The sequence below is a fragment of the Syngnathus acus genome, chromosome 3, assembly GCF_901709675.1.
Source record: "Syngnathus acus chromosome 3, fSynAcu1.2, whole genome shotgun sequence".
NCBI classification, from domain to species: Eukaryota; Metazoa; Chordata; class Actinopteri; order Syngnathiformes; family Syngnathidae; genus Syngnathus; species Syngnathus acus.
Window position 1 is genome coordinate 4,214,505 of NC_051089.1, and position 24,955 is coordinate 4,239,459.

Genomic DNA, 24,955 nt, shown 5'->3' on the forward strand with positions numbered 1-24,955 from the left:
GAGAGGGGGGGGGTAGTAATGATAAGCCAACAGTTACAAGTCTGTCTTAGGAAAAGTAGAAAGGAAAGAAAAAAAGGCTTCTAAGGAAGTGAACAGAGCCCAAAAACAAACAAAAAAAGCAGAACCTCTATGTTGATTGTGCAAAGCACATTTAACTATAAAAAGATATATTTTATATGTATGTACAGCAAAACTGTAAACATTTTGAAGTGTTAGTTTTTATCTGGTGTCTTTTTATAAATACAGGCAACATTGGCATCTGCAAACATCACAAAAAAAAGATAACATTCGGGGCTTTTGCCGTAAAAACCAAATAAATCTTTTGTTAAGCATATTTGGTAAAGATGAACTTATGTGTGCTTCTTTTTTTTTTTTCACATAAATGGGAAAGTGGAAAATAGCCGTTCACTACATTTATTAATACTGTTGCGAAAATGTAACAAGGAGTCGTGGCGTCCAATTTTGCGAGGGCCAAGCGAATGCACCACCGTTCCGTCTCCTGCTTTGGTTGGGAACAAGTGCTTTCGTTGGCAAAATGGCACATTTCATATCATATTTGTGTGTTGTGGATGAGGAAAAAAAAACAAAAAAACATCATAAACAAAAAAATAAGTAGAATATGTGTGTTAACCGTGCTGAGCCTGCTCAGAGCCTCTTTAAAAATATAAGGAAAAATGAAAATTCATGTTTCACGTACACGCTAGCTGTACATTTGGCAGTTACAGCTCGCTGTACACACTTTTTTTAAATTTTTTGTTTTTTTATTTCTCAAGCGGTCTCCAGCTCTTGCCTGAGAGGACGGGCATCGGCCGCACTCTTCGTAAGGCAGAGAAATGACCGCTTCGTAGTAATAATATTAATAATAATAGTAGTGAGTAACTTAAGTAGTTAGGGCAGAGGAAGGAAAATGTAAAAATAGGTCTCTGTGTGATATATACGTTGGAGTATCAGGGCCACGCGGAAATGGAAAATAAATCAAAAGGTTTGCAACATTACATGAAAAAAAACTCATTAGGAAAACTGTTTAGGTACGAGCAAAAAAGTCACTGTTATGTGCAAAAGCAAGTCGTTACGTTATCGTAAAGTGTAAATGTATGAGAAAAAAGTTGTAGTTTGAAACTGAAGGGGGAGTGGATTACAACAATAAATTGGACAGTAGCAAGTAAAAGTCGTCATTTGAGAAAAAATGTTAAGTTACAGGCAAAATAAGTTGCAAACAAAAAAAAAAAGTCATCGTCACACAAGACAAATATGTCATGTTACGAGAATTATTTGTCATGTCGTACGGTAAGCGAGCAAAAACTAAAGATGCTCAATTACACAAAAGTCGTAAAGTCTCGGGAGATGAGAGGTCATGTGACGAGAACGAGGCTGTAAACTAGCAAAAGTCATTTTTTCTCATACAGTTCTGACTTCAATTTTTGTGACTTTTTTTTTGCTCATAAAATTCAATTTCATTCTCTTACGAGTTGGACTTAACTGAGCCGTAATGGTGGTCAGCTGCATTATTTCCCGTCGGCGTGGCCCTGATAACGCCTGTCCAAAAGTAGCGTGTGTGGAAGTACGTCGGAAAGGTGGAGTAGATCGAGCCAGTGTGTTTACTGTTAGCGTGTAGCGTGTGTAGTGGCCGGCTCAGTATTGGTGCAGGAAGGAGGACCTGTGCTCGTGTTTCAAGGGGAACGACTTGAAGGCCTTGATGCCTTTCAGTTGCTGCTGCTGCTGCTGCTGCTGCTGGCCGAAGGGGAACGGCGAGGAGATGGCGGCGGCCGAAGGCGAGCAGTCGCCGCCGCCGGCCGCCCACACGGGCGACTGCAGCATCTGCAGGGAGTCGCTCCACTGCGACGACGAGGGCGGAGCCAGATTCATCTGGTGGTACAGGGAAGAGCTGGGATTGGTCACGCCGCCGCCGCCGCCGCCGTGGGCCGAGTGCTGCCACGGTGCTTTGGGAGGCCACGTTTTTGTTTTGCTGTCCTGAGGAAGATGCCGCAAAAAAAAAAAGAAAGATTGTAAAATTACATAAGGAAAAGGTTGTAATGTTATGTCAACATTTTTTGCAAGTATTTTTTAATTTTACAATAAATGGTGACATTTTAAACATAAATTGGGAATATGAGGGACAAAATAAAATTGCAATAGAGAATGATGAGAAAAAAATAAGTCACAAGTTGTGACTTACTTTAACTATTATATTTTTATTATATCATGATTATAAGGCCATTATTAAAAGTATTTTTAAGTTGTAATCTTACGATAATACCAAGTAAAAAAATAAATCTTTCCCCCTAAGAAAACAACAAAGAGTAATAGTGATGTCTGACGCCCCCTTGTGGCGTGAGTGATTCTTACCTGGTTGTCATCAGCAATATGATGGAGGGGCGGCGAGGGCAGCGTGCAGGCTTCCGGCTCACCGCAGCTATGTTTCCTACACACGCATTTTAGTTTTACTTTTGTGTAAGGATTGTATTATGGTTAATACTTTGTCATGTGTCGTGCCAGACAATCAAAATCTTAAGTTTGTGACGGCCTTTTTAGGGCAAAGACGAACGTCTCCTGGATATCGGAGACTCAAGCGTCACCTAGCTCCGTATTTGCTGCATATACCTTCTTTGCTTGACCGCCGCCACCAAGTCGGGTCCAGAGAACATGGAGAAGAGGCTGTCTCCGTTGGTGGAAGAAGTCTCGTCGCTGGAGCTGGCGGAGTCGCCCTGATTGGCTGACCAGCTGCTGTTGACTGCCTCGCTGAAAAAGCAAACAACACCGACGGCTCTTTTACTGACTCCTCTAACATTTTTCTTTTTAATACCCCAGAAACAGATGGATAAATCACTTGAGCGGTGCACCGTACCCCTCGCTGTAGTACTCGGGGTGTGTCCACGTCCTGTGCTGGTCGTCGGGCATGGGCCAGTTGCTGCGAGGGTTGCTGAGGCGACGCGGGTGCTGCACCTGACGCTTCTGCTGCATGGCCTGGCTCACGCCGGCCACGTAGCGGGCAAACTCAGGGTCTGAGCCCACTGGCGGAAAGAGAAAGGAGACAATTGAATTCCGGACCCGCTCGGTTTTGAAAATTATTGAGCGTTAGCATGCTGTCAATCAGAAGAAGGTGGCGGGTGTTACCTGCGGGGTCGAAAGGCAGCGTGTCTCCCAGGACCCCGAAGACGCCGTCACTCTGCTCTCTGTTGGGCCACGTGTTGTTGCGGGGCCCCTGGGGCTTCTGGCCCAGCACCTCGGACATGACGCTGTCCATGTACGTGCTCACCAGGCCCAGGCTGTACAGGTCCGAGCTCAGGTCCGGCAACCCCGGGGAGCCTCCCCACTGGCCGATGGGGCCCAGGGGGGACAAGCCTCCGGGCGGGGGTTGCTGGCTGGACGTGCCCAACCACTTGCTGGACGCCCTTTGCTGAGGGGGAGGAAGTTGAGGAGGCGGCTGCTGCTGGCTGATGGGCTGCAGGAGGTGCTGGTAGTACTGCAGGGTCTGGGAGGAGGGCTGCTGGGGCGGAGGCGGGGCCGCTGGCTGCTGTTGTGACGGCGGCGGTGGTGGCGGAGGCTGGGCCTGAGCCAAGGTCTGCGTGCCGTGAGAAATAACCGGGGAGGTCGGCGAAGGTCCGGCGGGGGGTTTTGAGCTCGGTGGGGTTGGCGGACGCCACCGAGTTCCTCCTCTTGACGAGCGGGGAGGCCTGCTGGGATTTGCCCATGTTGAACCCTGAGAGAAAGTCGATGACGTCCTGCATCTCCTGGTCGGTGGGGAGGTTCATGCCTTGCTCGTCGCACGCCAAACCGTTGGCCAACGGGTTTTGGGGGCCCGCTTCGGGGCCGCCGGACAGAGCCCCAGCCTGCAGCAAGCTGTGCAGGCGGCCTTCGTTGCGGCCCAAGCTCTTGGCCTTGTCCTCGGAGCCCGTCAGCATGCCGCGGGACGGCGTGTTGGGGAAGGAGTAGCTGCCGCCGCTGTTGGAGCCGGACGACACCTTCTTGGTGAACTTGGAAGTCAGCTTGGAGATGGTTTTGGGGAGGCCGCTGGAGGCCTTGGAGTTAGGGCCCGGCGGTAAATCCGCGTGGCCGCCAAAGTCCGGGCTCTCCCGCTGCAGCTGAATCTGGATAGTCGGCAAAGCTTGCTCTCTTTGGACGGGAGAGAGACAAGCGCGGTCAACTTAGGACGTCGGTCGAACGATATTACAATATTAGAACATCTCAAGAACAGAAAAAGAGACGGTAGGTTTTTAGGGGAGGTTTTCTGAGAACATTTCAACCTTGGAGGAGATGTGAAGAACATGACTCACTTCCTTTCCTTCCATCTATTGATGTCAAACACGGCTGTGTAGAGCACGTCCACCAGGCCGAGCGTCTTCTCCGGATCGAGGCTACGCTGGAGCAAGGACATGGTTGCCGGGTCCTCCTTCAGACACCTGCATTACACACACACAAAAAAAATACTTTTTTCTTCTTTCATATTGTTTCACTCTTTCAGCTGCTTTGCACATGAACCATATCTTTGAAGGTGTTTGCTCAGAAGCGTCAAACGCTGGAGTCACTCAAGTTGACTCACAAACTGGCAAATCCTGCTCGGCAGTGCCAGGCCCCCCGAGGCGCCAGATGCGGAGCCGATATTCAAAATGAAGATGGAAAGAGCTTCCAGGTAGGGAGCTCAGACTGGTTTTGTGTTTGTTTTTACCGGCTCTAATCATTACGACTGTCCAGGCCTGGAAAACAAACACCTCTAGTTCAAATCGTACTCCCCTGTTAAAAAATAAAAAAGTAAATTGAAACGTGCGGCTCACATCAAGCCCTTTTGTTGACATTCGTCCGTCTCGGTGTAAGTTGTATTTTCATTGCCCGTTTAAAACAGATCGTCTAAAGTCGTCGACGGCAGTGAACGTGCCAGTGGAGAAAGTGTGGCCTCACCACGTGGAAGGAACCTGGACCACCAGCTTGGATCCTTCGAGGCTGATGTGAGGCGCGTACGACTCCTTGTTCTCGATCTGAGCCGTGTCGACCACCACCTGGGAGGAAAACGCGCCGACGTTACTTTTGACACGTACAGTTAACGGTATAATGTCGATGCGTGTTCCATTTGAATAAATGCAATGACCTTCACCCACTTTCGGTCATTAATATCCCCACAAAGAAAGACAAGGAGGGAGGAGGGGGCTTTTGACGCCCCATGACAACAAACAAGTTCTTTGAAAGGCCTTGGCTCCTTGAGAATTTTGCAAGCCGGGCCAAAAAAGAGGGAGGGGGGGGACGTGTGTGTGTGTGCGTGTGTGTCTATTTGCTGCACCGCAGGAAGTCGCTCCATTGTTGTTGAAGGGGAGCAGGTTTATCCGTGGCGATTAAAAAGCTCGCACATGAGAAAAGAAATGGCGCCGGTGTACGATTGCAGTGACAGCGAGTAGCGCGCGGGTTGTATTATTGTAGTCACGTGTTTTTTTGTTTTTTTTGCGGGGTTGATAAGAAGCGAAGGCCCTCATCTGTCATCGCTCGGATTGTTTTACGATGAGCTGCGATTGGAAACGCTCCAGACCACACAGAGGAAATAAACACGGATGAAAGCGTAAACACGCTGGTGTTACTCTGTAAAGATTGCACCCAGTCTGGGAGGGGAGGGGGGAGGAGGAGGAGAGGGGGGGGGGGTACTGTAGGGGCCCATCCCAGGCAAGTCTATCCTTCATCCAGATGTAGCCGGAATGTTTTTTTTTCCCCCCCTTTTGTGTCTCACCAGTATTGGCTTACACCACTCGGATGCCATCAGAGCAACCTGGGTGAGCTCCGCTTTTTCAAAATATAGAACTCGGGATTAAAATTTCATTTAAAAGAATGGGAAAATGGATTGTATTCCTTGCTACAGGCAATATTTTAGTCAACAACTAATCCGCTCCAAATGCCGAGAGTTTTCATTTTGTTCACTAAAGACATTTCAGATCAAAAGATGAATAAATACTACTTTTCAAGTGAGTAAAAAAAAAAAAGTATTGGAACAAACGCTCAATGAGCTTTTGCCCAACCTGTGTGTATTAGCACCAAGAGCTAGCAACCTATCAAATTAGCATCCCACCTTTGTGTGTTAGCTTGGATAGGCATCATGTGACTTGCGATTCAAACGAGGACACGTCGAACGGTGATTAAAGCGAGGAACTCACCAGACCGGCCTGAGCAAACAGCAGCTGGACGGCCGTCTTGCAGGCTCCCCTCCAGCTGGACGGACACACTTGGTTGAGCACTTCGGTGACAGGGCAGTCGTCCCTGGAGGTCAGCCCGTTTTGGCCCAGCGCCTCCTTAATGAGCTGCAGCACGGTTTGCTGAGGAAGACACCGCACGTGTTTAGCGTCCTCTTGGAGGCAACGGTCGAAAAGCGGACGCACCATTTTCAGTTTCAGGTTCTCCGCCGCCGACTCGTTGAAGGACACGCCCTTGAGGAAATGCGAGCCGATCTGCACGGGAATGGTGGGTAACTCGCACTGGATGGGCTGGGAGGTGGTGTGCATCCGGCCCGCCTGCTGGGCCTCGGCCTCTCCGCAGCAGCCCTGTGGAGGAGAAAAAAATAAATAAAAACATGTCGGGCGTCTCGGCAACCATTCAAAAAATGGTTTGCCAGCTTACCTGCAAAGCCGCCTCCACGCATTTGGGGTTGAGATGGAAACCGGCCTTCAGCGCGTACTCTCCGTGGCCCAGGCTCTCCAGCGCTGCCTTGTACGCCTGCGGACGGGAGGGACACTCAAGTCAGGCCAACTGCCTAAGCAGCAATGCAAATATGGTGAAATCAAAGGTTCACCTGTAGAGCGCTGTCTATCTTCATGTTGAGCTCCTTCAGCTGGTGCTCGGGGATGTTGGTGTTGTGCACGCAGAAGAGCTGCTGGACCTGGAGGCCTGCCAGGCAGCCGTCGCGACCTCTCTCCCGCAGCCTTGACATGGCCTGAGGGTGCAGCAACATTCTTCAGAAATTTCTCCCGCGGCGGTCCAAAAGTACAAGAGAGCAAGTTTTGCAATGTCGACGTGATTTTGCAATTTTGTTTTATATTCCCAGAATCTGGAAACAGATCAGACCATCCGTTCGATCCTTCATCTTCATGTTGGTATACCTCAGCTGCGCATTTCCACGAGCGGGAAGCTTCCTCCAGCTCTGTGAGCGGCCCGAGCTCGGCGCTTTGGGCCCGGGCGCTGGTCGAGCGCTCCTGGGCCTGAGCCAGAGCTTCTGCCAGACAGGACTGGGCCACGGGTTGGACCTTCTGCAGGGTCTGTGAAAGGAACTGGAAGTGGACCTGCATCACCGTCAAGAAGCACCGACCCAGAACCTGGAAGGGAAGAACAAAAGTTATGAGGCGGCAAAAACGCTCACGATGAAAGCCATAAGAAGAAAGCGGATCAGAGCAGAAGACACATGGCCTGCCAACAAAATTTGGACTGATCCCCTCCAACCAGAACAAGCATACGTCATCATTTGAACAACAGCTTGACAAGTAATGTTACAAAGCCTCAGTTCCAGATAATGGAGAACACATGTGATTGGCTGTGCGGGAACCCACAGTCAGGAGAAATACGAGAGAAGAAAAAAAAAGAAAAAAAACTTTAGCCCAAATAAGGTGACTCATGAAGCCATCAACATGTATCCTTCTATTTGTCAGAGAACACCTGCGCTGTCGCCGCCACGATGCAAGCCGGAGGATGGAGAGCTCCTTAAACGGGCCGAGACCTTGAAATCCGAACCAGATGGCTACTTTGAACGCAGTGCCAAACAAGACCAAAAGCTGGTGGCTTAGTTCTTTCCCAATAGCTCTTTCTTTTTTTTTTTTTAAAAGAAACTTCATATTCATCATTTGGGAGGTGCAGTTCCATAAATTGGACATCGGCTTAAAATGCCAGCTTTTAAATACCACACAAACTCCACCGATAGTTGAATCCGTTCAGATTTGGGTGGAAAAAGTGCTGATCAGAAATTTGGCGGGGATGTAAAGGAAAGAAAAACGGGGTGAGTGCAGTCAGAGAGAGGGGGGGGAAAAAAAAAAGAATGGAGTAAAGCCGCACATACCACAACTCCCTCAACTCACTATTGTATTTGGCCCCCCCCCCTCATTTTTTCCTTTTTTGAGGAGCTAATAGAACAAACTGCTGCCAGACTGCATTCTTATCCTCTCAGACAGGCAGAAAAAAAAAAAAGAAAAAAAAACTCCCCCTCGGTCCCAAATACATTTTGTAAAAAGACTTCCTCTATTAGCAGCTATTAGATTAGCGTTGCTTTTCCTCGGAGACCCGTGTTCCGTCTTCTAAGGGCTACCTCGCCATTTCGAATCTCACGTTTTCTTTTTAGGATTCACTTTTCAAAGCCAGCATGGCCCTTTGACGATCAAAACACACTAATTAGATCAGCGTGTAGCATCGAAAACCCCATCGCAGGTTTGCGTTCCCGCGTCCCTCCGCGGTCGCGGCGTGCGGTCAGACTCACGCTTCCTCTAATATTCACGAGGGCATATTTGGGGAGCCTTTTTAACCGACAGCGGTGCGAAAGGGTTTCCTGTTTTGGGCAAAGCCGGATCCCGCCGTAGAGGTGCGGCAATCTCCAAAAGCGACCCGACCGCAATTCCCGCAGACCAAAATACGACTTTGTCAATCAGATTCGTCTTGATCTTATTTTTCAACGGCTCCCGTGTGGAAACAGGAAGTAAGAAAGTTCAGCAACGAGTGTGAAGATCGTGCAGAATGCCACACGTTTTGTTTTTTTTTCTCACACGCCGGCCGGGCTCGGGTTCTCAGGACAGGGTGGGGAACCTGAGCTGGAAAACAGTGATTCATCAAGTCAGCTATTGGGCAAGAGAGCAGCCAGACATCCCATCCCAGCATATTCGCACCAAGGCTCGAAGGGGTGAAAAGGAACGGCAGTGACCAAATATGCTTCTGCTCGTCCTGGTTCTCGGTAACAGGACAAAACTTTTGTTCCATGAGATCCAAAGCAACAATGTCACCATACTGCAATTCCAATTAGTACCTCGACATCTTGCAGGTTGAAGTCGTTCTGATCTTTGAAGTTGGCGGCCCCGGCGCTCAGCTCCATCAGCATCTTGGCGATCTCCGGCTTGATGGCCGCCGTCAGCCGGCTGGCCGCCTCCATGACGTGTTCCTGCACGTCCTTCAGTTGCATAGCCGCTTTGGAGTAGTGAGAGTTCCTGAACACGCTGCTGAATAGGTCGGTGAGGAAGGCGCTGGCCCGGCAGAACACGTTGAGGGCGTCCAAGTACTTGGAGATGCCCTGCTGGATGTCGGCCACCGCTGTCGTGGGGGAGGTGGGGGGCGGGTGGCAGCCGCCGCCGGGGAGCCCCATCGGCGAAGAGGAGGCCGAGCAAGAGGAGGCCAATGAGGCGCTAAGGGTCCGGCTCAACTCAGGCATCTGGTACTGCTGGTGCTGTTGGACTTTCTGCTTGGACCCGCCGAGCAAAAAGCGACGCTTGTAGTCCATTTTACTTTGTTGCACACTGCAACAATACATAGGTGGTGCACCGGCACCTAAAGATCCTGTTCCTGCTTAACTTTCCCCGACCCTCGGACAAAAAAAAAAATCCTGTCGACCGCACGAGGAAAAGACTCGAACCGCGACAGTCCAGGTCACGTAAAAAGACCACTGAGGGATGCTGCCTGCCGGAGGCTCATCTCAGTGCGCCTTGAGGGAATCCGAAGGCAGGAGTGGCGAGCGGGGAGGGCCGGGAATCGAAAGTGACGTGCTTACATGCAGGCCAGCTGCATATCAACACGCATGTCTCCGAGATTCAAAAACTGATCCGAGAGCCGAGGTGTAAAGTGCGTTAGCCTTCCTTCAGAAGAGGGGGAAAAAGAATTCTTCATACAGTCTGGAGCTTTTGTACAAATAGAAATCCTTCACTGATGAAAGTAGAAAAAAAGAAAATTAGATTGAAAGCAAAAAATTAACACTGGTCAACAGCATGGAGGTTACAAAATGTTTAAAAAAAAAAAACAACAACATGCAAACAGATTCCGGACTGTGAGAATGAGGCGGATCCGGTCCGTCTCAAGGTGCTCCTCTCCAAAAGCGCTACTTGGCTCCGTGTGTCCAGCAGCCCCACCCGACGGGCTTCCTGCTTTTCCCGTCCGTCCGTGTGCAGGCTGAGGTAGGTGGGACTTGCCCGCGGATGCAGATTACGGCGACAAGAGCACAAATGTATCTGTAAGGCCTCTAGGTCATTTCCTAAGGGAGGAAGGGGAAGAAAAAAAAAACAGACAAGGTTAGCAACGCGTCCGAAGAGGAAGGATGAGTTGAATTTATGCTACTTGGAGTTGAATACAAAAAAAAAAAAACATTTACTTTGGAAAACATTTTATGACATAACAGACTTAATCGATTTGTTTGTGTACTTGCTGCACTGTCAAATTTAAATTTTGAAGAAAGGGCTGCAAAATAAAGGTTTTCCTTTTTAATCGATAAAATAACTGATACGCCAATCGATTATTTAAACAATGCTACATTGCAGCCCTATGTGCTACATTATTTCACGTTTAGTTTTTCCCTATCTACTTTTAAAGGTTACAATGTGCCTAAGCAAGATGGCGGAAAGGATGGAACATTAATGAGCCGTAGCTAACGTACAGCAACAGGGTAAGCTAAAGTGCTCCAGCAAAATGGACACCGTGGACTTCAATACTGCAGTAAACAAGTTTAGCTAACATTAGCCGTACAGCAACAGGGTAAGCTACAAAATGGCCACCGTGGACTTCAATACTCCATAAGCACAGCTAACAAGTTAAGCTAGCGTTAGCCAAGTGTCAACTTGGCTCGTTAAGATGCACATAGTCAAAAAGCTCAGTAACAGCTAATGGCTAACTGTAGTCAGGCCGTTGTTTCGTTGCTCGGAAACTGCTGTGACTTGTGGTTGTACTTTTCAAAACCATAACCGCGTGTCGATGCGCTCGTGCCAGACAAGAGGCCATTGTTTTACGATACAGATGACAAATTGTCCCAGTCACAATCCTGTCATTCAACACACAGATGCGACCGGGTCTTGCCGCTGGACTGAATGTATTCATTTGTTCGCTGGTGTGGACTTACTGTCGCGACAATTTCAGAAGACAACCAGAACAGATGACATCACTGCCATGTCCTTATTTTTTGGGGGGGTATTAAAACAATCCCAAAAAAAAAAAGCAAAGAAACAATATGAACTGACATCCAATACGGCAACCAACAACATGGACAAAAGTATTGGGACAGAAAAGCTTTTGTTTCTATTTACATAAATTTGGAGGGTGTGTCTTTGTGAATGGCCTGGTTTAAACAAAAGCTGTCTTTGTGGGTTTCCTTCACACCAAATACATCCAAGAATGCCTTTGTGGACATTTGTTTGGTGCGCTGGGAAAACAAGCGTATTAAAATAATAAGCCGCATTGTTGGTGATGTCACGCATATTTGCTGGGTGAAACGTTTCCGTCACTGCTTTTTCTATCAGTCTGTGGAACAGACGTCGCTATCTGGTATCAGCGTCTGTGTTTTGGGATGGATTGTAACTCGCAGAAGAGAGTGGGCTAAACACGTTGCCGTCAACGCACCGCTTTCTAACACACACACACACACACACACGCTGCATCCCGACAACATTCCGCCGACCTTCCGACCCCGCTTCCTTTCCCAAACAGCCCTCGTTTGTTGCCGTGTGAGTGGAAAGAGAGAGCTCGGAGGGAAACTGGTGACCTCAGCTCAAAGGGACAAAAGTGACGCTCGTTGCGCTTCCTGAAACTGGGAAAAGAAGAAGAGAAAAAAAAAAAAAAAAGAAAAAGCAATTCGACTCTGGCGCAACACATGGGAAGATGATGGAAAATGTTGACAACCATAGAACAGGTTATGCACTTTGAAGGCAAGGGTTGGCAACAAGTCAGAATTTGTTTTTTTCCCCAGCGGACATAGAGATGGCATGCTACTAATACCTAAATGACTCTCCATTATCTGTTTGTTAGATGTCTTCAATTTCTGATTACGGTCATTTGCAGATTGGCCGGCGCATGCTAACCGCGTTAACCCCGCGGAGGAGAGCTAACGAGGCTAAACTGGGCTGACCTGCGAGTCTCAAAAGAGATTAGCGCCACAGGGAAGCTACCAGGTGGCTTTTCTTGTGTTTGCAGGTCAACACTTTTTTTTTTATGCAGCCTGAGCCCGAGCCAGGTTGACCTAAGCTCAGCTTGTTAAAGACGTTTCCGCAAAGCATCGGTCGCGAGACGAGCAATTGGGGAATATCCAGTCCGGGAAATCACCAACTTGCCGGGAGCCAGTTGTGAGGTGGTGAAATTTTGTGACAACACAGCTTCGACTGTGAGTTGATGAAACGTGCGTCAGAGAACTTTGTCAAATATTTGCTCTTCATCATGATGCCCAATGAGACTTGGAATCGGTCTGAATCGAGAAGTATCCGATGGGCACGTTGAAGACATTTCTATCCTCGTCTCGTGCTTTGCATTTGATTGATTTACTGTTCCGAAGCACAACTGACCCGTCCTACTTGACAAGCACTTATCTTAAGTGTAGCAAAGCCGTGCTTATTCCCAGAGAGGCAGCCTAGCGCCCGTCCTCTAACGGGCCCCCGCTGTATTGGAGATCGTACCGAAACAGCAGGGGCTCGGGGGCTAATGTTAGCTCTAGCTGCTCCGTTTCGATGGGAAGGGGCTTAAATTTCCTGGCGCGACCAGCCTGCCGCCCAAGTACGGCATTGTCATATTCGAACACCTGACAAAAAAAAAAAAAGATGACATCACCAATGTCAGAGGATGTTAAATTTTGTAGAAAAAAAGCCCATCAATTTATTTCCAGATTCTTTTCTTTTTTTTTTTTTTTCTAAAGCCAGAAAGTTGCCATTTGAAATGACTTTTATTTTTTTCCTACAAATGTAAACAACTAAATGAACATCATCTAAGACGGGTGATCCCCAAAACAATTTTTGCCCGCACTTTTTAAAACGCATTTCGACACATCCTGACTCACTTCCGTGATGGAGATGTTCAAACCCTCACATTGGTTTGAGTCATTTACTTTCCCTTTTCATTCAATCACACTTGGCCCTCCCTCCAAAGCCGATTCTGAAAAAAAATGGTAGTTTAAAGGGGTCGGACGCGGCAACTGTGACACATGCTGACAGCTCCTTAACCATCCGCAGCGACGCTCCCGTCACAAGGCTGGGCATTAGCTCGCTCATGAAGACTATTTTGGCTTCTGTGGGCCAAAAAAAAAAAAACAGCTGCATGCCGCACTGGTTTTAGACGCGACTAAAGGTTGGGCTCAGCGGGGGGGGGTGTTCTCCCTTACATCTGTTGCCAATGAAGCACAGGAATGTTATTTCCTCACTCAACTCTTAGCCTGACGCTGCTTCAAAAAGAAGGTCAGGAAAAGCAGCCTAACCCTAGTTTGTATCCAACATTCGAGTTGAGTCAGTCCAAAGGACCCGGGACAAGTGGCGTGAGCAACTGCGCGACAGGAGCTCCTCTCGCCCGGCCGACACAAGGAGCGTATTGTGGCGGGTCTCTGCATTCCAGCGCTCCGAAAATAAAGGAAAAACACGCAGCTGTACGAGTCGCGCGAGAGTATAAATAAAGGCCTCCCTCGCTACAATTTAAACTCGTGCGACAATAGAGCGTCTGTGGTCAGTGTCGGGTTGCTTCCGGAATAACTAGCGTCGGGTTTATAGGTTGGTCTGTGACGTTTGGACGCCGCCGGGTGGGATCAGTCGAGACGCTGACCGGGCTGGATAATATTAGGCTAACCTGTAATGTCAGAGCAGCCACTGTAAGTAGCTTATGGCTCCAATAAAAATAGCCCGTGGGCCTGTAGGTCAGCGTCACCACCTATAGAAGGGGGCGGGGCTCGGTTCCTGAGTCCTGCGAATAACTGGACTGGCTAAGCAAAAATACAAATTGTAAAGTAGTGAAAAGTGGGACAGCAGCAGCGCCGCCGCGTTAAAAGGTCACGTGAGCGCCGACAAATGAGTCTCGTCCGCTGTGATCCGCGGAAGCCCTCGCACAAAGCGCACCTGCCTGTCAGCACGGCGCTGAGAGCAAACACAATTAGCTCGGATCGCCTCTCCAGAATAGAAGCGCACAATGGAGTACGGCGAGCGTGCACGGCCGGCGCGTCGCCTCGAGTGCGAGCGGCAACGGAAACCTCCGGCTTCGCCAAAGTAAGCTGAAGAGCAAAGGCGGGAAAAGAGGAATTCCTTCTTGGAATAACACAAACGCTTGATACCTGCTTGGGCTCATGGAAAAATGAAGTAAGACAAAAACATGTTCCAGCCCGAGTCACGCTTTTCCAAGCATGGCTCGAGTTCCGTCGGACAAGATATCAAATGGCAGCCTGCCCTGATTTCTGACCCCCGCCTGGAAAAGCAAGAAGAAAAGATGTTTCCTGTTTTCATTAATAAAGATCACCTTACATCAGCGCCGAGTTGAACCAGGCGACAGATTGTCAAGGTGGTTCTAAGTAGGGCTGTCACAATTCAATATTTTTAGAATCCTTTATTCCGTTAGTCAATCGAAAAAAACTTTTTATGCCCGATTATTTTTTATCAACCAATTATTTTTGTTTATATATCAAAACAACTGAACATCAGCGAAGCAATATCACACAAGAAGTCATTGTTTTCCAAAGTAAAAGCAGATGTTTGCAAAGGTCTTATTTTGATGAAACACAAATAATCAATCAGTCTGCTTTCATGAAGAAGTAGATCAATCATAATTATTCCTTTTGTTGTTGTTTGGAAAAAAAAAGGAAAAAAAGGCATCTTCATTGTTGTTCTTTCGAGTGGTTGTTTTCTTATCCCCGATACTTTGTAGCTAATCCAGCCTACAAAGCAGAAAGAAAAGGCAAAACGTCCGCAAAAACGGCAGCCTCAATTGGACTGTGTAAGCTGAGATCATGGGCTGCAAATGCTGGAATTCCTTGGCTCTAATAATATCGTGGCCCCGGGGCAAAGCGGACCCCTTCCCCCAGCCTTGCCGTGGCGAATAATGTGCAGACAAGAGGGGAGGGTTGCCTGGGAAGCAAACATCACTCAGGTGCACAACGCATGACACAGCGTGGCGCAAACAATGAGCTTGTGACTGCACACGGATGAGGCGGGCGTCTCCGCGGGGGTCACGTGTTCAACCGCGGAGAGCGACGGGACTGCGAGCGCAGCGCTGAATCAGCCCGTCGGTCTGAAGGCGAGACAGGAATTCTGCCGAGCAAAGCGCGTATTTCCACCGTGACAGAGTTGTGGCAGTTGTCAACAAGTGGGCCAAATGAGTGAAGCCCCCCCCCCCCAGATTTTAGTGGGGACCCTGTGCAAAGCCAGCAAAAATAAGATGACAAAAGGTGGGAATTAAAACCTAACGCCGTTCGGCATCTTCAGCAAATGTCTGCGCCACAGTGTCAAAAGAAAAACAACAAAACGCCATTTTGTTTGCAGGAGCAATTCCATGTTTTGTTACGAGTTAGAATTTTTGTTGAAACATTCTCATAACGTTGTCTTTCATGGGGAAAAATAATATGAATTTCACTTCACTGGTCTGAAAATAATCAGACATTTAGTGCAAAATAATTCCAACAACTCAACCCTACATGTTAAGTGCCTTTATATACGTATCTCCACATTCTCTCTCTGTCTGTCTCCACAAGAGCCAAACAGGAAACACATTCCACATGCTCTCATGGCATATTTCATCTTCAGGTGGCCCAAGCGTCGTGTTTACAGCTCACAGGCGAGGGTTTACATTAGGTTATTCTAAATCGTGGCTCACTACAAAATGGAATGAAAACAAAAAAATATTGTGTATTTTGCATTTAGCTTAAAAGCGTGCTAGATCACTATTTGGCAGGAACCCCCCCACTCGCCGGTTTCATCGAAACTCCGGGCGTTGGGAGCACTATCTGGCAGCTATTAATAACTATATCGTAATACTAACGACAACACAGCCGCCCTTTGTTTCGTTACAAAACTTCCACAAAGGGTCGTAAAGACAAGGACTTAATAGCAATTAACCGCTGCGAGTTAGGAAGCTAACATCGAAACGAGTGCGCTAACTTGGATTAATGTGTACGTGTAAACGTAGACAAGTCCATTATCGGACACGCGAGTCGCTAACAGATTTGACGAAACTTGATTAATAACACGCTTTTACCTTCATTAGTCAAGCACAGCATGCCGTTGTCAAGACGACGTGCTCAACCGAAGCAGATTTGATGGCGTGGAAAAATAAAAATAACCAACGCGGAATTGCTCCTCCCCTCTTGAGTCCAAAATGGGTGGTTTCGAGCAGAAGACAGACAAATATGTTCATAATTGGCCGCTTTAGCTGCATAACAGCACGTTGTAACTCCGCTGAAGCCTGTCACGGAGACGTATCGGTCGTCAATCGTGAGGTACGGGGATCGGTAAAAGGGGGGTGTGCGTCCGATAATGGGCGCACGGATGTTTCATGTGTACTCAGTGGCTTTAGCGACATAGCTACGCGGGGCTAACGTTAGCTTGCCCCGCTAGCCTCTCTGCGACACGACTGAAAAGCGTTACTGAGGCGTGACCGATAAAACCACATTTAAGCTCCACAAACATCCGCTCGATGCAATATAGAGAGGTGTAACTTTTCAAACGGAAGGCAAAGGTTAAGATAGTAAGGGGAAAAAGGTGCATTGCTTACCATCTCTGGCATCCACCCTCTTTGACAGCGAATCTCCTGTCCGTGTGACATGTCAAGCCCGTTGTAATAAAAGCCAACACTTCCGGTGAACGTTTCACAATAATGTAGCGAATGAAGTTACTGTCTGCGTGACTGGAGCGTGTCAAGTTTGTCATGAAAATCAAAAGAACAAAAACAGTTCCGGTAAATGTTTCACAACAAAACAAAGGCTTGGTTGGTACTGTCAAGTCTGTTGTTTCACTGAACTCCGAGCCATTAATGTGAGCTATTTAATTTGAATCACTTTAGTGATATACCAAAACCGAGGCTGATATAAGAATGAAACCAAATGTCGTCATAAAGACTGAGGCTTTGTCGCCCTCTATTGTTGATTAAGACTATTGCACCAGGTTTATGTTATTTAGCCAGACGGTCAATAGGGGGCGTGCTATTCCACATATTCCTCCAGCAAGGCATCATTTGGCACCTGACCTCCCCAAGACTTTCAGATTCTATATACCGTTTTTTTCCGTGTATAATACGCAAAATTTAACTAATTTATTGTCCTAAAATCTGGGGTGCGCATTATACATGGGTACAATTTTTTTTAAATTTTTAAAAAAAAAAATTTTTTTTTTTTAAGAAAATCATGGTACTGGTACGAGTATTGATTTATGTATTGTTCTCTTCTTGTCATGTTGTGAAAGAATGTGGGTTGAATAAATACCAAAAGAACAATAGTGTGTTTGTACTGTGCTCTGGTCATTTCGTCAAAGAAGGGATAATAGTCCTCTTCTCTTCTTGACTGACAATGAATGTGATAGCTTAATACAATCAGCAAATAACAAAATGCGTATTACAGGTAATATTTTATTTCACAACACTTTGCCTTGTTCCTTTCGTCTCTGCTGTTCACTTCAAACACGCTCCATACGAACGCAATGCTCTCGTATCAGACGCTTGCTCGATCACCTGCTCGTTTGCTGTCACAATGTACCCTACACAAATCCGAAACATTTGTTGCGGCTCCGAGTCACGACGAGGGGCAAGTTTTGGTTTCCAAGGGTGTTATTATTCCTCTTCAACGTCTCTCCCATACAGAGCCGCCTTTTTCACATGTCCGCACGTCACTTTCCTCTCTTTTCATCTGATCGCGGTGGTGCCTTTATGGGCAGTCGGAGAAATCAACGCCAACAAAAAAAATACATCCAGCCTAGTTAAGACCATACCAAAGACTATAAAAATGGGACCCATTGCCTCCCTGCGTGTGTGACGATCATTGGGACTTAAAAAAAAAAAGAAAAAAAAAAAAATTAAAAAAAAAAATTGGGTGCGTATTATACATGGGTACAGGCTTTTTTCCAGCATCAACATGCCATTGTTAGGGTGCGTATTATACATGGGGGCGTATTATACACGGAAAAAAACGGTATATAATATTAATATTGATTGTTTAGAACGTTAATGAGGCATAATGTGGATAATAGCTGTATGTTAATTGAAGTTAGTTATTTAATTTAAATTGATTATGAGACCTATTTTTTCACTGTGCCAATGTTTAAAAATGGGTATCGTATTCTTTTTACCTGAGTATATTTTTAATCTCCCTAACTACAGAGTATGAGTACTGGATGTTAGCCACCCGTGCCAAATATGCACCTTGGAGGACATACAGAGGGGAGGAGGTGTGACATGCATGCAGCAGCCCTGATTATAGTAAGAGTAGGAGGAGCTCAAGTGGCCCTTCAAAAAGCTTTTGCCCTCACCCCCTCAGCCCCACTCAGCCCACCTCGGAACTCAGCAACATGGGACTCGCGCAGGACCCCGTCTTCCAACGGCTGCAGCAATGGTACACGGCCCACGCCTTGAACCTCAACATGAGGCACATGTTTGATGGTGACAAAGAGAGGTTCCACAAATTCAGGTAAGAGACCTTCCTAACCGTCTTCTAAGACAAAAAAGAATGAAACAAGGATGAATGTGATTTGTTTACAAACTCTGGTTTGTGCAGCCTCACGCTGCAGACCGACGACGGAGACATCCTGCTGGACTACTCCAAGAACCTCATCACCGAAGAAGTGATGAAGATGCTGGTCGAACTGGTAGGTCGGACTCGTCATGTATGGAAAATCCCAGCATTCCCTGCGCCCTTAGATGCACCGTTTCTTTGGCAGGCCAAGTCGAGAGGCATGGAAGCGGCCAGAGAGACCATGTTTACCGGAGACAAGATCAACTTCACTGAGGTGCTTGATGTTCATGTTGTCATTCTCATCCTGACTTGACAACTTGCCAGGGTGACACTATGTGACAAGCTGAATTTCCTCACAAGTTACTTTTTACACCGTTCGTCTGTTCTGGGGCCGCTTTGCTCCTCCAGGCACTGGTTGTCTAAAATCTGTAAAGGGTACAATGATATTTCAAACCAAAGAGGGTTTTTTTTTCCAAAATTGTGATCATCCCAGACCCATACCCTAGTGAACATCTCTGGAAGGAGCTGAAAAAAAATTTTTAAACTGTATTTTAGGGTCGCGCTGTGCTCCATGTGGCTCTGCGAAACCGCTCCAACACGCCCATATTAGTGGACGGCAAAGATGTGATGCCGGAGGTTAATAAGGTTCTGGACAAGATGAAGAACTTTTGTCATGTGAGTAAATACATAGCAAACAATATGTGAAGGGGAGAAGTCACATCCAGTGTTGTTTGGGTTTTTTTTCTTGCAGAGGGTTCGTAGCGGTCAGTGGAAGGGCTACACGGGAAAAAGCATCACTGACGTCGTCAATGTTGGGATAGGAGGATCCGATCTTGTGAGTTTTGTTTTCAATACTGAAACAACCTAAAATGCACCTTCCCGAGTGAATATAATTGGAGCGTTTGAAAAGTTGATGTCCAATTGTTCAGTGTTTCAGTCGAGACAATTCCTCGTCTCTAATGTTCAAAAAGAATTGAAACACTGGATAATTTTGAACACGCGGAGAAGTGTGAAACTTCTTTTAACGTGATTCGCCGAACGGTAGGGGCCCCTGATGGTGACGGAGGCCCTAAAGCCGTACTCCAAAGACGGGCCCGCCGTGTGGTTTGTGTCCAACATCGACGGGACGCACATCGCCAAGACGCTAGCCCAGCTCAACGCTGAGACCACGCTCTTCATCGTCGCTTCAAAGGTATCGGAGGGCACCAACGGTGGGTTTACAAAGATATTTATTTGGGCTCGATGAATGTGAGTTTTACTGAACGCCAAAGACAATTTTAGCGAACTTGTTTTCCTAAACATCAGATGCAATCTGAATTGAAAATAAGTACCGTATTTTCCGGACTATAAGGCGCACTTAAAAACCTAAACTTTTCTCAAAAGCCGACAGTGCGCCTTATAGTCCGGTGTGCCTTATATATGGAGCAAATTTCTAAATTTAAACTGGCCCGAAGCATTGTGTCATGAAATCAATCATAAGTGGCCCGCTGAAGACTATGAATCATGAATCAAAAAGACTATGGATCATTATTTTGTGATTATAAAGTAATTTGTGACGTCTGAAGTTGAAATAAAAAAGATAAAATGGAGAATGATTTGATTTGGATTAAAAATCTGACATGATCCATTAAAGGTGCGCCTTGTAGTCCGGTGCGCCTTATATAAGGACAAAGTTTCAAAATGGGCCATTCATTGAAGGTGCGCCTTATAGTCCGGTGCGCCTTATAGTCCGGAAAATCCGGTAGGCTATGTATCTAGCGTCCACATGTCTAACGTGTTTTCCATTTAACGCTGATTTTTGTCAGACCTTCACAACTCAGGAGACCATCACCAATGCTGAGTCGGCCAAAGCGTGGTTCTTGGAGCACGCCAAAGATGTACGTGAGTGCGGGCTTGAAGGTTAACCTTGTCTTTCGACATCTATTGACAATGTTGTCATTTCTCCGTAGAAAAGTGCTGTGGCCAAACACTTTGTTGCTCTTTCCACCAATGGCGTAAGTCATAGAGATAGATGGAGAGATAGCTAGCTAGCATAAAGATAGCTAGCCAATATATCGAATTGTCTAACGGCCACTTTTCTGTCTTTCAGCCCAAAGTGAAGGACTTCGGCATCGACACCGAGAACATGTTTGAGTTCTGGGATGTGAGTGCTCTTTCTGTTTGGCAGCTATATTTAAGTGGAACTTTCTGACCGGGACTGGACGCTTGAGTTTGCAGCTGGCGGGTTATCAGAGGTGCCTCCCCTCGGTTATTATTAGTGGCGACCTTCTCCCGTGCGGAGGTTACTGCACAGGCTGATAAAGGTCACAGAGCTTGCTATTTTAAGTGCGGTGGATACAATATGGCTTTTATATTTTGGCTGTGACCTTTGATTTGGCTCGAAATGCATTTTTTAACAAAAGTTTTGTTCTTTTAGTGGGTTGGGGGGCGTTTCTCCTTGTGGTCAGCGATTGGAATGGCCATTGCCTTGCACATTGGTACGTACATTACAAGGTTTTTTTTGCGGCCCTACACCATATTTTCCCCCCAGTCGTTAAATATAACAAAATGTTAAATATAAAAATAAATATATGAAAAGTTGTACGAAAAATAATATTAACAATTATAATACCACTTGTAATTAAATGAAAAAAAATTATTTTAAAGATAATAAATATTTGAATATATTCTTCTAATATAACATAAATATGTATTCATATCAAGCAACGAGGCCGTTATTACCCATATATTTTTATTTGATTTATTATTCTATATAAATATATTTTAGTCTACCTATTCAATCACTACACAGTTAAATAATAATTTGATAATTTGTTATGAATTTAAGATTGTGTTTTTTTTTATTGACAACATGCCTGCTCTTGTTTTGACCCCCCCCCCCACACACACACACACACACTCTGTCTTATCATCAGGCTTTGACAACTTTGAGAAGCTCCTGGCAGGCGCCCACTGGATGGTACGTCATCTGGGACGTCCATGTTACATACCCTACAAAATAATAACAATCTACAAAAATTAAAACTCATCTCTGCAGGACAAACACTTCCAAACAGCTCCCCTTGATAAAAATGCTCCGGTGCTGCTGGCACTACTGGGCATCTGGTACATCAATTTCTTCCACACGGAAACCCACGCCATGCTGCCCTATGACCAGTACATGCATCGCTTTGCCGCTTACTTCCAGCAGGTTAATACCTCAACTCCCTAAAAAAAAAAGCTCAATGTGTTCTTTTACTAGTTGACCGTAACAGAAATTTATTTGGATCCAGGGTGACATGGAGTCTAACGGCAAGTACGTCACCAAAAATGGCACTCGTGTAAATTATCACACCGGGCCCATTGTGTGGGGTGAGCCAGGCACCAACGGGCAGCACGCCTTCTACCAACTTATCCATCAAGGTACCCCAACTTAACACACCGCTCAATCACAAAGACCATTTTGGATTATCATTTGTGCTTGTACCTCAGGAACGCGCATGGTGCCTTCCGATTTCCTTATCCCGGCGCAGTCGCAGCACCCCGTCAGGAACAACCTGCACCACAAGGCAAGTCAGCCCACATCAGCTCATGGTGTTAGAATATTAAATAATGCTGTGGACCGGCAGATCCTGGTGGCCAACTTCTTGGCCCAGACGGAGGCTCTCATGAGAGGGAAGACCACCGAGGAGGCTCGCAGGGAGTTGGAGGCCAGCGGCCTTTCTGGGGAGGCTCTGGAGAAGATTCTGCCACACAAAGTGGGTCACAACCACACATGTCGTAACTCATACGATGGCTCACATCATTCTTATTGTTGTGCGCTTCAAGGTGTTCCAAGGAAACCGGCCCACCAACTCCATCATCTTCAAGAAATTGACCCCTTACACGCTCGGTGCTCTCATAGGTGAGAGGCGAGGAGTTGAAATTATTACTAGCTGCTATTATTACTAGCAAACATACATTTAAATAATAAAATGACTCCATTTGATTTTTTTTTTTTCAGCCATGTATGAGCATAAAATCTTCATCCAGGGTTTGATGTGGGAGATTAACAGCTTCGACCAGTGGGGGTGAGACGCTTTTTTTAAATTCCACTCTTTTAAAGTTGATTCTGTGATTTGATGATTGATATTATTGATTACTAATGTGTGTTACTAGCGTGGAACTGGGCAAGCAGCTGGCAAAGAAGATCGAGCCCGAGCTGCAAGACACCACCGAAGTGCACTCCCACGACGGGTCCACTAACGGACTCATCAACTTCCTCAAAAAGAACTTCGCCTGAGATTCATGCACTCGTCGTCGTTTTTATCATAACTAATAATATCAATTTCCATGTGAAGCACTGTGCACGTTTGTACGATGTATTAAAAAAGGTTTTCTTTTACATTGCCACATGCACGAGGCACGGTATGCTGCGTCTTTTCTTTTTCCAAAATCAGCGCAAACTTATTGATGATGAATCAACACTAAAACTAAAAGCAATCAATTTGAAGCAAAGCAAATCAAGTCACGCGTTAAAGGCCTTTCATGCATTTTCATTAAATATTTTCGAAAATAATACACCAATGTAACCACTAGATAGCAGTAGAACACCGGTTGCACCGCTACTGCTGACAGTAAAGCAGCCAGTAGTTTGTTTTGTCATTTTATCAGGGTTTCAAATTTTCATTTAATGATTAATATTAAATTTTTTATTCTTATTTTCTTATAATTTTAAAATCTTATTCTATAAAAAAATTTTTATTATTTATTTTTTATGATGATTACATTTCATTTAATCCATTTAATGGATAATATTTGGGAATTTTTAGCTATTAGTTGTACTCGGCCCATTCAAATGTTTCAAACTTAAAACTGCTCCGCTCGTTTTACAACATCGAGATCTACATTTGTCTAATTTACACTTTTCTAAAAAAAAAAAAAAAAACGAAACGAATGAAGAAATGTTATGGTATTCTGAATAAGAAAATATTTTTCAGTATTTCACATTTTCCAAAACAAATCTTTCAAATTTATACATTTCACAAAATGTGCTAACCCTTTCAGATCCCTTGACCTATTTAAATGTTCATCTTATACAGATCCGAGAAATGATTTTTTGCATTGTTTTCCATTCTCAGCGAACTACTTAGCAGACTTTTTGTTAGCACGCTAGCATTTGAGTTATTAGAAAGAATGCACAAATACATTCAGTCTTGTTCAATTTATTTATCTGATATTTGCAAAGTGAGATGTTTGGATGCAGCTCATTGTTAATCATGCAGGTGTGCCCAATAAAATAGCCTATTTTTTTTTCTCCCGTGGCAGCAGAGAATAGCCTATGTGAGGACAAACAAAAAGAAAAAAAGAAGAAAAGAAGCTGTGGCAGACTCAGCTAGTGTTTTTCCCCCCATGGCGGTTGCCAGGCAACAATACTTAGCATGAATCCTAACTTGTCCTTTTATGTCTGCCACGGAAACAACGAAACACTTGCTACGCTCTCCATAATTAAAGTTGAAGCTTTTGTACATTTATTTGTCGTTTTTGCAGACTTTTTTTTTAAACTTTTGTTCTTATCGGCCTTTTTGTAAATGTCCTTTTACTTTTGTTACATTTTTGCGACTGTATCTTTTCTTGTTTTTTACTTTTGTGCTTTAGTTTCTCAAGTTTTGTATGTTAGTTATTTCTGAGTGCATTTTTCTTTTTTTATTCTTTTGTGAATGGTGCCAAGTATCAACTGCAGGTGCACACCAGGAAGTCAGATTGCTAGACTGGCTCAGGAATGGGCAGCTTTGAAAAAGGTTCTGGTCTGTGTGTGTGTGTGTGTGTGTGTGTGTGCGTTCCTGAGATGTTTGCTCAACAATGCATAGCCGCACATTCCAATTCTTTTTTAACAGAAGGAGCTGGGGGCTGTCATTGGTTTCCATAGCAACAACACCCCCCCTGGACCCCCACCGCCATCTCTAACTCACCCGGACAGCCCCCCCCCCCACACACCCAAGTTCAAACCACACCGAAAGACAAGGTGTTTTCGGGGTACCTCAGGGAAAGTCATCAAAACGTTCCCTCTGGAGTGAAAGCTCCCATGCAGGCCTGGAAAAACAAGGACCTCGGCTTGGTTTTTCCCACGACTCCCACAGCTATATAAAGACCAAGGTCCCAAGAGTGCTCCTTCCCGACCCCAACGTTAGCGCCAACACTCCCTCCCTTCTGCGTCAGAATTCCACACTACGGCTCCCACGTCACTCACTGGCAGCCTTTCCGAGCATCCGAGAGTCACCATCGCTGCAATCACCACATCGAAAAGTAAACATCAAATTGGCCCAAGGTTCCATGTCAGGATTGGACAAGCTACAAAGTTACCAAATGCACCATATTAAAATATCTTTTCAACATGAACATTTT

General features: G+C 45.9%; 2 protein-coding genes across 2 annotated transcripts; one reads left to right on the top strand and one right to left on the bottom strand.

The window, feature by feature from the left end:
- Window positions 1-363: 363 nt before the first annotated feature.
- LOC119120393 (granule associated Rac and RHOG effector protein 1-like) lies at window positions 364-16,747 on the bottom strand. The gene is given in 15 exon segments (XM_037247243.1): window positions 364-1,971; window positions 2,347-2,422; window positions 2,602-2,739; window positions 2,846-3,011; window positions 3,115-3,610; window positions 3,612-4,113; window positions 4,275-4,400; window positions 4,897-4,994; window positions 6,132-6,290; window positions 6,354-6,515; window positions 6,592-6,687; window positions 6,764-6,904; window positions 7,071-7,283; window positions 8,972-10,183; window positions 16,645-16,747. Coding segments are annotated over 14 exon segments (3,210 nt in total). The 5' UTR covers window positions 9,470-10,183; window positions 16,645-16,747; the 3' UTR covers window positions 364-1,632.
- Window positions 16,748-18,383: 1,636 nt separating this feature from the next.
- Window positions 18,384-22,974, top strand: gpib (glucose-6-phosphate isomerase b). The gene is made up of 18 exons (XM_037247244.1): window positions 18,384-18,547; window positions 18,635-18,725; window positions 18,798-18,866; window positions 19,148-19,267; window positions 19,344-19,427; window positions 19,638-19,784; window positions 20,398-20,469; window positions 20,542-20,586; window positions 20,682-20,735; window positions 21,009-21,069; window positions 21,508-21,551; window positions 21,630-21,782; window positions 21,865-21,994; window positions 22,064-22,140; window positions 22,201-22,329; window positions 22,400-22,475; window positions 22,575-22,641; window positions 22,730-22,974. Exons 1-18 carry the CDS (start codon window positions 18,429-18,431, stop codon window positions 22,851-22,853), a joined length of 1,662 nt encoding a protein of 553 aa, XP_037103139.1. The 5' UTR covers window positions 18,384-18,428; the 3' UTR covers window positions 22,854-22,974.
- The last annotated feature ends 1,981 nt before the right edge of the window (window positions 22,975-24,955 follow it).

Bases quoted from the DNA above. Each gene is read 5' to 3' on its own strand.
- gpib (XM_037247244.1), top strand. From the start codon at position 18,429: ATGGGACTCGCGCAGGACCCCGTCTTCCAACGGCTGCAGCAATGGTAC. The intron at 21,070-21,507 runs GTACGTACATTA...TCTTATCATCAG, and splicing joins GGCCATTGCCTTGCACATTG to GCTTTGACAACTTTGAGAAG. The intron at 22,642-22,729 runs GTGAGACGCTTT...GTGTGTTACTAG, and splicing joins AACAGCTTCGACCAGTGGGG to CGTGGAACTGGGCAAGCAGC.